The sequence below is a fragment of the Amaranthus tricolor genome, chromosome 5, assembly GCF_026212465.1.
Source record: "Amaranthus tricolor cultivar Red isolate AtriRed21 chromosome 5, ASM2621246v1, whole genome shotgun sequence".
Taxonomy (NCBI): Eukaryota; Viridiplantae; Streptophyta; class Magnoliopsida; order Caryophyllales; family Amaranthaceae; genus Amaranthus; species Amaranthus tricolor.
In genome coordinates this window covers 27,301,109-27,313,005 of record NC_080051.1, presented here as the reverse complement: position 1 = coordinate 27,313,005, position 11,897 = coordinate 27,301,109, and the positions used below count along the sequence as shown (strand labels likewise).

Below are 11,897 nucleotides of genomic sequence, written 5' to 3'. Positions count from 1 at the left end.
TTTATTTGGTAATCAGTACTAAATGGTGGGAGTAATAATTGAAAGCTAGTGTAATTTTGAAAGGATTAAAAATGTCTCTTGTCAAGTTCAATAGTCATGATTATACTCCTTTAACAATTTCATTTTATTCACAAAATTCATTCTAATGCGTTATCATTTGAACATGTGGTATTAGGTAGTAATAAAAAAATATGAAGCAAAAAACTTTTTATGATAAAATTTTGATTACCATGCGAATAACATGATACATATCATAACAATTTATACTACAAGTTATTCTCATTCCTATTATTTATTATCGATTACCAAACAAACTGTTAGTGCTTTTCTTTTTCAACCATATATAGTTTAATATCACATATTTTTTGTCTCAATCTCTAGAAAGTTGAATATTTTTTTCAATTTAATGTGTTATCAAAAGTTTGTTATATATTATCGTAATACTCCCAAGTTGAGATCACAAATAAAACAAAGGAAACTATAATAATTGATTATAGGATCAATATCAACCCTATCTACCTTACTTTTTAAGGAATCACATCTACTTAAAACTCACGGTTAAATGTGCTTGTTGTGGAATAGTTTTAGGATAGATAATTGATTTCAGTCGTATGAATAGTTTTTACGTGCACACGAATAAGGATGAAACGTATTAGAAAAAAGGCTTACTTTAATTTGTAGAGTCAATCTATAATCTTCATAAGTATTTTGCCAACCCAACAAATATCGTAAAGTCAGACAGAAGTTGACTTGCGTGGTGCAATGAGAACATTACGATCTTAAGTTGGGTAAATACAATACCCCAAGATGACACCATGTAAGTGAATATGAACTGTAAGAGGATTGATCTGTTAGTCATATCAACAACTTATTTTCAAGGAATTTTATGTATGTTAAGAACTTTATAGTTAAGTGTGTTTATATAAAGTAGTTTTGTGATGATAACATCCTGAGAAGTTTTCATGCACGAGTGCGATAAAATATGCTAGAAAAGACTTAGTGCATCTTAATTGGATCAAAAAATAATAGAACCATTGTCAAAAAGTGCCACAATTTAAGTGGGATAAATCTAAAAATAAAAAAGTACAGTTTCATATACACATAACGACACTATTTTGTTCTATTTAGATTGCTCTTCCTTACGCGAATGACAAAACAAATTTTAAAAACTAAAAAAGTGAGTATTTTATATATGTATCATAAATAATCGATATATGAAAATATCAAATATATATCAAGATAAATTAAACAAGATTTACACTTAATTATATTTTATTTATACATTTAAAAAAAATTGTATAAGGAGTACGATTAATCGATTAATAACAATTACTAATTTGTTGTAATTATTAGAAAAAAGAGAAAATATTATTGATAGAGTTACATTATAAATATCAATGCCATGAACTCGGTGGGACAATTAAAAATAACATTCTTCCTCCGTTTCAATTTACTTATAACACTTTTCATTTAAAAATGTGTTATATTATTTATAACATTATCTTTTTTGGCAAAAAATAACTATTCAATTTTCTATTTATCCCAACTTTATTCATTTTCCAATATATTATTATAAAATTGTTATTTTACTTTGAAAAAAACTTTTTTAAAAATATTATATAAAATTAGTATGTTGCAATTAAAATAGAACAACAGTGATATGCGGCAAATATGACGGAATTCGTTGAGTGATGGTAGGGTCTTTATTCTATAAATATAATAATTAACACATCATAGTGGAATGACGGTGGTTCATAAAGAAGAGTACTTGATATTTATAATGCCGTGGATTGCATTGGTTTGTCCAAATCGACCGTGAAAACGCTGTTAATTAAAAAAAAAAATGAAATCAGGATTGAATACACACAACTAAACAAATAGGAGTAATAAAGATTTGAAAAAAAAAAAATTAGCAAAGCAAAATATCACTTTTCTAGATAATTTTAAATTCTGATATTTACCCCACTCTCTCCTCCCTACTCTATATCATATAATAAAGAATGGAAAATTATTATAAAAAATTAACTTTTAATCAGTCTATGAAAATAAACTAAAATATTTTTTTAAATAAACTCATATTCAGTGTAAATATAATGCTTGAAAAATAAATTTAATTATTATTTATTATTAATTATTAATTGTTTAACATATAATGAAGATTAAAAGATTATTATATAAGCACTAAGTTAGTATAGTTTAGCAAATATAATATATAAATAAATTTATCTAAAAATAAAATAAAGGTAAAATTATCCGAATAGTATAATATTTTTCTTATTTTCCTATAATAATAAAATTTTTAATTAATCATGAATAATACCAACAAAAAATTAATATTATTGTAAGAAAATTAACAAAAATTTGTTATTCAAGATAATTTTTCCTAAAATAAATAAATAATAACCAATTTGTTAATTTATTTTCAGGGGATCAATATAAATTGGTACTCCATCATCATTATATTAAGTGTTTTCCGCCTATAAGATACTATGGTCAGTATATGGGGAGAAAAAAATTGCAACAATCTATACTCATAAAGGATGATACAACCAAAAAGTCTTCGGTCGAGACAAAATAAAATTATGAATGATTTTCTATTAAAAAAAACGGAAACATTTTGGATTTACGACACGATCTCCAACGATAAAAGCCGACGTAACAACGGTAACATAAACAAAGAAGCCTCTCCATCCATCCATCCATTCATTCGTTCATTCCTTACTCGGTTTCTACGCAGTTTGCTTTTCTTTCTTAGTTCTTAATCTTCCCACTCAATCTCCTTTTTCTGAGTAAATTTTTACACATACCCACTTCATATCCTTTCCGATTTCTACATTTTCTTCATCATTTCGTTACGTACTAACCAAAATCAGCCTAATCAGGTAATATTCATCTTGATCCTTTATTTCTTTCATTCGATTCCTTTTTTTTTTATATCCAAATTCGGGTATGAAATAGTGGGTTTGTTGGTTCAGAGATTTTTTCATGGTTTTTTTATATCGATTCATCACTTCAACTCTGTATTTCTCATTTGTTCTATAAACTGGGTATTGATTGTATATTCCTTGTTAGTTGTAGTTATTCATTGTTTATAAAGTGGGCATTTTTTGATTTGGAAGATTAGGATGTGGGAATTTTTCTATTTTTCAGTGTCAATTTAAATAAATTAATGCTAGTTTTTGGCTTTAAGACTGTAATCAGAAATTCATAATCCCTTCTTAATTTTTCTTCATTGGTTTGATTTGGAAGAATTCTGATTGCCCTTTTTTGGAGACTTGAGAAATGATCTTATATTATAATTTTCATGATAAAAATGTAAAAATGTTTTCTATCATAATTCTGCACTTCATATTCAAATATAATATTAAATTGGGTTTTGTATTAGATTCTAATGGTAATTATTGAAATAAGATTATTGAATTAAGAAATTTCGTGCATTTAGGCCATAGCTGTTACTGGTTGAAGTATTTATACTGTATCCTAAAATGAATTGCCTTTGCGGCAGGAAGCATTGTATGTGCTGAGTCTTAGTAAATAGCGTGAGAATATTGCGATAATAGCTGGTTTTGAACGTGCAATTGTCTTTCTGTTTAATCATTTGTTGGGTTGACCTGCCATTTGCTTTAAACTCAAGTGTTTAACCTACTTAGATAATTGGGCACTATTTAATGCACCCCATTGAGATTCTCTTTACCCCCGATTGTTCGGATGAAGCTAGAACTTTAGGTGAAGAGTAACCGAACAATGTAACATAATTCGCTAGTTTATTGCTTCTTTAATTCGTGGTTTGCTCAAGAATAGCCCAAAACCGACTATAATTCGCTTTTTTCGATTCGCGAGGAGATTAGCGAATCATGTGATAGTGGGACCGAAAAATACCATATCAACCCAAAAATAAGTTTTAAGGTTAGGGGTGGTGTTTGGATCTGTTGATAGTGAGACCCACAAATATTTTGACTTGAACATGAAGTTAAAATTAATTTATGGGCAATACACCCCATATGTGATGTCTTTAGAATGGACCATAGCCGGCCTTCGCCGATAGATGGCTCCGCCACTTTTCGAGCTCTTGATTTTGGTTTGAATTGGATTTAGGAATTTGTTCACTTCTTGGTTGCTGATTTTCTACTGAATTTGTTTCAATGTTTTAAAATTTGAGACATTCTAATGTAAAAGTGATCATAACATAGGGTTAATTCTGAGAAATAGTGGGGAAAAGGTCTTCTTTTTCGATTAAAGATCTGCATTGTATGTCTCTAACATCTTCACAGTTGCAGGTAAACTGTATATTTGAAGGAAATGACTGACCTTCAAGGCATTGCTATGTCAGCTGCAGTAAACCTTGTGTCTGCACTGGTATTTCTTATTGCCTTTGCCATATTACGGCTTCAACCTATAAATGATAGGGTGTACTTTCCAAAATGGTATCTGAAAGGAATCAGAGCAAATCCAGCCCATTCTAAAGGGCTTGTAACCAAGTTTGTCAACTTGGACTTTAGAATGTATTTGCGGTTTCTTAAATGGATGCCTGAGGCTTTGAGAATGCCAGAGCCTGAGCTTATTGAGCATGCGGGACTTGATTCTGTGGCTTATATTCGCATTTATCTTCTTGGGTTAGTTTCTAATTCAGTTATATACATCTTCATACAATTCTGCTCTGGCATTGACCAGCGAGTGCGCTGGTCTGGTTGTATATTAATGTAGCTGTCTGTGAATATACTTCCATTATGTTGTATTGTCTTTTGTGCACTTCTTACGTATTTGAAGTTGCGAATGATGATGTTTGCTACCAAGAGTCAATCGGAAACAACTATTTTGTTAAGGGTAAGGTTGCCTACGAACTACCCCAAACCCCACCTCAGGTGGAAGCCGCTTAATGGAATTGGGTAATGAAATGCTGATGCTATTGTATATTGTCTTCTCGTAGTCATTTGTACTTTTTAGCAACTAAAAATGCAAAGTTCCTCCTAATTGATTAAATTTCTATAAACTACATGTATAATATCTCATACAAGGGTTTTATTTGTTGCTATTTACTCATATTTGTTTTGAGATTTTTAAGTGATTAATTTTTTCCATTATATTTGATACTTCCCCTTTTCCACGATACACATTGTGTTATGATAACTTCTACTTTCTGTTTAGATGTTTTTTTGTTTAATTTTCTTGAGATGCATGAACATATTGCTATTACCGTCTTTTATGATGCATTCAAATTAATAAGTTGCTTTTTCTTTCTTATACTGATCTAGAGTTACATTGGGTTGCAGCTTAAAAATATTTGTTCCTATTGCGGTTCTAGCATTTGCTGTTCTGCTACCTGTTAATTGGACTGGGAGAATGTTGGAAGGTTCTCATGATTTGACATTCAACAATATAGACAAATTGTCAATATCAAATATTCCATTTGGATCAAATAGGTGAGCCATTTTATATCTCTTTCTGAGTGCAGTCTCTGTTCTTGGTTTGTGTATGTTTACAATTGGATTAGTAGTTTTTGTCTAGGCATTGCATTCATGATTCAAAATGCTGTCGCCTCACTTATTTTGACCGAAGGAAGTTTGAAGTATGATTCAGCTGTGGTTTCGTTTGAATTGGACATAAAGCAGTGTTGATGTATGTATTACACTTAAATGAAAGGCTATCGATCTTTACACTGACTTTTGAAAAAATTTAACAGATTTTGGGCACATATTGGTGTGGCTTATGTTGCTACGTTTTGGACATGTTACATGTTGTATAAAGAGTACAAGATTATTACAACCATGAGGTTACAGTTTATCGCATCTTCAGACAGGCGTCCGGATCAATTTACTGTAAGCCCTTTTCGTCTAATGATTATTTCTACCAACCTTGATCAATTATAACGTCATACTGTGTACAGACGGCTGTAACAGTCTTTTTCCCTGTGTAAGCTTTTGAAATAGAACTAGGGAACCTATTGGCCCATCTTATCTACTGCACATGTAAATCTACTTAGTTGGTTGGGTTTGGTCGAGTCCACCTGAAACTTACCATGCAAAAGCTGATCCAGGGTACGAAAATAGAAAATTTAGAACCATCTTGACTTTGAATCCTTATTGTAAAAAATAAAAACAAGACAAGATCATCTAATCATTGTACCTCATTTGAATTTTTGTTCTCATGGGCCTGTTTAATGAAGTTGATCAGTCAAATTCTGTATGTTCTTGTCCCAGATGTGCTGCATATTCTTCTCTTTTCTTGCACGTTTACACAATGCCTTGTGTGTGATGTCAGTGATTAGATCTTTTTTACAACTGACATGCCAAGTTGCTAACTAAATTTATTGTTTCAACTTGAAATTTCTGTTTGGTCTCCATTTGAATATTTGATTCCTATCTCAGGTTCTTGTGAGAAATGTCCCACCGGATCCAGATGAATCTGTCAGTGAACATGTTGAACATTTCTTCTATGTGAATCATCCTGATCATTATCTCTTACATAAGGTATACTTTAATAATTTTTCTCTTGCCATAAAAGATGCTGAAATATGCTCTAAGACTAGTTCTATTTACATTGAAATTGCTTGGGTTATTAGATTGTATCACACTCACTTAAAAGTTTTGGATTGAGCTTGGGTGTAACATGAAAGAAATTGAACCCTTTTCAACCATGACTAATTTATGTGGTGATTTTGTTCCTTTGCTAAATAGGTCGTGTACAATGCCAATAAACTGGCAAGTTTGGTCGAGAAGAAAAAGAGTTTAGAGAATTGGCTGACTTACTATCAGAATAAATACGAGAGAAAACCTTCAAAAAAGCCCACTACAAAGGTACTCTTGTTGTTTTGAGCATGGCTGATAACTTTTTTTCATGTTTTCTTTTTGTATACATCTAACCATACGATAATTATTAATATACCCATGAACCAAAGCTCAAGGACATTCTTAAGATTATTTTTTTACAGACAGGTTTTTGTGGTCTTTGGGGTGCTCGTGTAGATGCTATAGATTACTATGCCAAGGAGATTGAGAAACTTATTGAACAAGTAAGTAGTTTCTACTATGTTTTCGGAAATTAGGCCAATTGACTACTTCTCTTGTGGCAGCTTATGTCTAGACTTCTACGCAGCTTGCTCGCAAGCCTATTCACTTTGTTGTTTCACATAGTTTGCCTCTCACAATTTGTCATTACTCCTTCCGTCCCATTAAATTTGCAGCATTTTCCATTTTGGTCTGTCCCACTTAATTTGCATCGTTTTTATTTTGGACAATGACCCACCACTTTCTTTTAATCTAATTCATACATTTAACTCTCTTTTAATTTCATCCACACAGTTCATTCTCTCTCTTCATTTATTACTTTTTTTCTTAAAAATCACTCTTTCTCTTTGATGCAAATCTAATGGGACAGATGAGTATAACTTAACAGAATTGTTGCCTTGATTACCTTTGATGTATTTCATCCTTGATCAATTTGTCATTATAGTTTTCCATGTTTTTGATGTATTTTACAGGAAGTTGCGGAGAAAGAACGAGTTCTAAATGATCCAGAAGCTATATTACCTGCAGCATTTGTCTCATTCAAAAGTCGATGGGGAGCTGCTGTTTGTGCTCAAACTCAGCAATCAAGCAATCCTACTATATGGTTGACAGAATGGGCACCTGAACCTCGTGATGTTTACTGGGATAATCTCGCAATACCTTATGTTGAACTCAATATTCGAAGGCTGCTCATGGCTGTTGCCCTCTTCTTCCTCATATTCTTTTTTATGGTCCCAATAACATTTGTTCAGTCACTTGCCAATATCGATGGGATTGAGAAGGTTTTCCCTTTTCTTAAACATTTGATTGAAAAGTAAGTCAACTTCTTGCATTATTTGAACTTCTTGCCAATAATTACGCGTAGTTATTTTGTAGAAATTTTGGCTCATGTTTTACTTTTTTTTCTTCCCTTAATGATATTTCTAATAGATCTTTGATGGAAATGTTTCAGGAGATCCGTCAGGTCTTTTGTCCAAGGGTATTTGCCCGGCATCATATTAAAGATATTCCTCCTTCTCGTTCCGATTGTTCTAATGTTTATGTCCAAGATCGAAGGCTTCACTTCTTTCTCTTCTTTGGAAAGAAAAGCTGCTGCGAAATATCATTTGTTTATCTTGGTAAATGTGTTCCTTGTAAGTATTATTGCAGGAACAGCATTGCAACAACTCAAAAAGTTTCTGCATCAAGCTCCAAGCGAGTAAGTTTTTCTTGAATAAATATGATTTTTGAACCTTGTAATTCAATACAATGCTAGTGAAGTATACACGATCATTGATGGTTGAAAATGTAAATTATGAAAGATTTATGAATCTCAAAATACAAAATTTATCTTTCCTCGATGAGCAAACACTTTGGTCCTGCCTGGGCCGAGTCAAAAGGAGGCTTAGAGTTTGCAGCTGTTTGTTAGCGCTAGTAAAAATCTAAAGTAGTTTATAAACCGTAATCTGATGTGAAAAGAACCTTTTAGTGTCATATAAAAAGTACAAGAATAGTAGATTATAATGTTATAGAAATACGATCGTTTGATGAATTATCATGATCAATCTTCTTCATATTAGATTTTCTCCCTCGGCTTATTTCCAGCATTATGTTCCAGTTGTTAATTTCATCATTATCACATTCATCATCATCAATCTCAGTGTATCCCGCCCATAGGATCTATGATCAGGGTCGGGAAGAAAGGTGGCAACCCATACCCATAAAGGAGGATGCGGCCTAAAAGTCCCTCGGCTTAAGTGAAGTTGAAAACGCAAGCTGGGATCATAACACAAGCTTGACCCTTCATAAAAAAAAAAAATACGTAAAAAAATAATAAATAAAAAGAATAATAACTAGGTAATAAAACGAGTAAAATTTGTATGCTGAGTGTATGTTTAGTGTCCTCCGTGAAACTAAAATCTTGGTCAATTTTGCATACTGCACGGCTCAACTGCATTTTGGACTATAGCCTTACATGATCTTCTGTCGGCTTGTGCTTTTCTAGGATTCCGAAAACTGTTGGAGTGTCCATGCCAATGAAAGCCACCTTCTTTATAACTTATATAATGGTCGATGGTTGGGCTAGCGTTGCTGCAGAAGTTCTCAGATTAGTTCCACTAATTGTCTTTCACTTAAAGAATACATTCTTAGTTAAAACAGAGAAGGATAGGGAGCAAGCAATGGATCCTGGTTTTCTTGACTTTGCTGTTTACGAGCCTCGGATTCAACTTTATTTTTTGCTTGGACTAGTTTACTGTGCAGTCACACCAATACTTCTTCCATTCATTATCGTCTTCTTTGCGTTTGCTTACTTGGTTTTTCGACATCAGGTATGCTCTTTTTTTGTCGCCAAAGCTGTGCATACTACACACATAGGCACCTAAGTTATATGTCAATAATTATGTGTTGCGGAAGTAACGATACATATCTGTTTCTTTTTTGAAGATTTTTCTTTATTAGTTTTAGTTTTTGTGTGTAATCATTGTGTGGTAGACTTTAGTGGCATTCTATTATCCTGATGCTATTAAGTAGGTTCCACCTAGGATGAGATCTGAGGGATCCATGTACGCAAATTAATTCTTGTTAGTGATAACAAAGAGGTTATTTCCGATCGAACCTTGATAGTAAACATCATCAACTTCACATAAATATGAAGTGCACATGATATGATTTATAGTTTGTTATAATCAGAAACCATTCAACTGTAAATCTTTGGCCTCATCGAAATACAGGACACAGAAATGGAATAAATGAATTAATTAATGAACATTCATTTTAGGTGGTAGTGTGTAATGGAATAATCGAAAATGGGTGGTTCCTTGGAACTGGAAGGATTGCTTGTTGGATGTCTGTTTTGACAAATTTACCTCGTCATTTTTTGCTCAATGCCTCGTCCTTTCCCTGTACAATTTGTTAATTGTTGTAGGCACTATCGTTGGCATGCTCGCAATGCCATATTACTCGCCTCCTAGCTTCTATTCTTTTACCAACCTGTTAATGTTTCCAAACCCTTCTCGTAGTCTGTTCAGTTTATTATCCCAATATTTTTTCTTTTAGTTATTGGATTCTGACGATTTTTCATCGTTCTTAGATTATCAATGTCTACGATCGGAAATATGAAAGCGCGGCTGCTTTCTGGCCAGATGTACACCGACGCATAATCGTCGGTCTTGTTATATCACAACTTTTGTTGTTAGGATTGATGAGCACTAAAGGTCTGAAAGTTTCCACACCGTTTCTGATCGCCCTTCCGATATTGACAATCTGGTTCTATATTGTTTGCAAAGGGCGTTTCGAATCAGCATTTACCAGGTTCCCGTTACAGGTAAAAATAGTACGCGTATAGTTTATGCTCATATGCCTACGATTATAAGATCGATCTCTAAAGTATCGTTATGTGTGCATTACAGGACGCCATGATGAAGGATACCTTAGAACGAGCAACAGATCCAATGCTGAACTTAAGAACATACCTACGTGATTCTTATATGCATCCGATCTTTAAGGGTGGCGACATTTTCTTTCCACCACCTAGCGATGAGGAAGAGGGTGCTCCACTCGTACCAACGAAACGATCACAAAAGAGTAGCAAAGTTACATCTCTTGCGAGTTCGGAAGCTAGTGTATAATCCTTGTGTTTGTATATAAGCTTTTATTTATTTATTTTTTTCGAAGGGAAAGTCAGCTGTAAATGTTGCCAATCTTTTTAATTGCAAATTTTGTCAAAGAAATGATTTATAATGTTTAAAAGGAAATAATATATTTTCAAGTTCTAATTGGCAATTTTTTAGAAAATAATTCTTGCATTTAATGCTTATCGATCGCAAAATAGATAAGTTTAATCGCTTTCTTTAAAGGTTTTTATTATCTATATCATCGGATTAAAACTTTGACATTATTGTTTAGGTTTTAGTTTTGTTAGACTATTAAAGACTTATTTGTTAACGGCAAATTGATAAGATTTCATTGACAAAAAATAATTTAAGTTATTTTTATTACTTTTCCGTTTTTATTTGATGTTTTCTTTGCACAATTTCAAAGTATATGTTCAAGTTTCTATATTATAAATGCTTTTGTTTTATAGTCACAAAAAATATATATTATAAAAATATATACGTCATGACTTATGACGAATCTTACAAGATTTTATATGGAATATTCCTTCTAAGAAAAGTCACGAGAAAAAGGGGAAAAATAATGATGAGTTATAAGTAAACCAATCACAATCGTTGAATTCTTTACCACGGAGTAGGCTAAGGGTAGAAAAGAGTTAAACGAGATTCGATCTCAAAATCTTGTCTGCAAAAGGTGGTATTTACTCTAATTGGCAATATTTTGCATCAATTGATTGCAAATGATTCCTCACAAAACCAATTAATTGTCGATCTTACTCATTTTGCATCATTTAGGAAAAAAAACTTTTACATTATTTTCTTAAATGAAGTAAAATAGATGGATTCTACTGTCACACTACTAATGTCTCATCTGTTTAAGAGTCTTCCCAACCGATTTATTTAGGATCAATTATTAATTATCTTTTTAGCAATTCAGGTCATCTTATGTTGTTTTTTAAACAATTAAAATGGATGTTTAACATCTAAAATGTAATTTTTAACATTCAAAATCAGGTATTAAACATTGAACAATTAAAAATGACTAGTTTCATAGTAGACATTTTAATTAATTTAGTTGTGTAATTTAGTTCAATTTAAAACTATGCACTTTAGTTCAATTTAGAATTTTTTTTTTCTTTTTTTGTGAACAATGCCACCATTACCAAAGTTTTATAATCCTTAAATATCTATCATCCGTCCATCTATAACCAAAAAAAGAAAACCTTACTAACTATAACAAAATATATGCATTTTCTCAAAAATAGACAAAAAGTTAAATAATCACCATTTTATTAGCCAA

The 11,897-nt window shown here is 32.0% G+C and overlaps 1 protein-coding gene across 2 annotated transcripts; it reads left to right on the top strand.

The window, feature by feature from the left end:
• Positions 1–2,626: 2,626 nt before the first annotated feature.
• Positions 2,627–10,787, top strand: LOC130814033 (CSC1-like protein At4g02900). Of its 2 annotated transcripts, none has more exons than XM_057680016.1 (12): positions 2,627–2,882; positions 4,278–4,613; positions 5,271–5,420; positions 5,681–5,816; positions 6,366–6,467; positions 6,675–6,794; positions 6,929–7,009; positions 7,478–7,818; positions 7,957–8,202; positions 8,989–9,313; positions 10,075–10,308; positions 10,394–10,786. In XM_057680016.1, the coding sequence occupies exons 2-12, from the start codon at positions 4,300–4,302 to the stop codon at positions 10,610–10,612; spliced, it is 2,268 nt and encodes a 755-aa protein (XP_057535999.1). In that variant the 5' UTR covers positions 2,627–2,882; positions 4,278–4,299; the 3' UTR covers positions 10,613–10,786. The 2 variants fall into 2 exon arrangements, with proteins under 2 accessions (XP_057535999.1, XP_057535998.1); XM_057680015.1 differs by having other exon boundaries at positions 2,679–2,882; positions 4,272–4,613; positions 10,394–10,787.
• Positions 10,788–11,897: the final 1,110 nt, after the last annotated feature.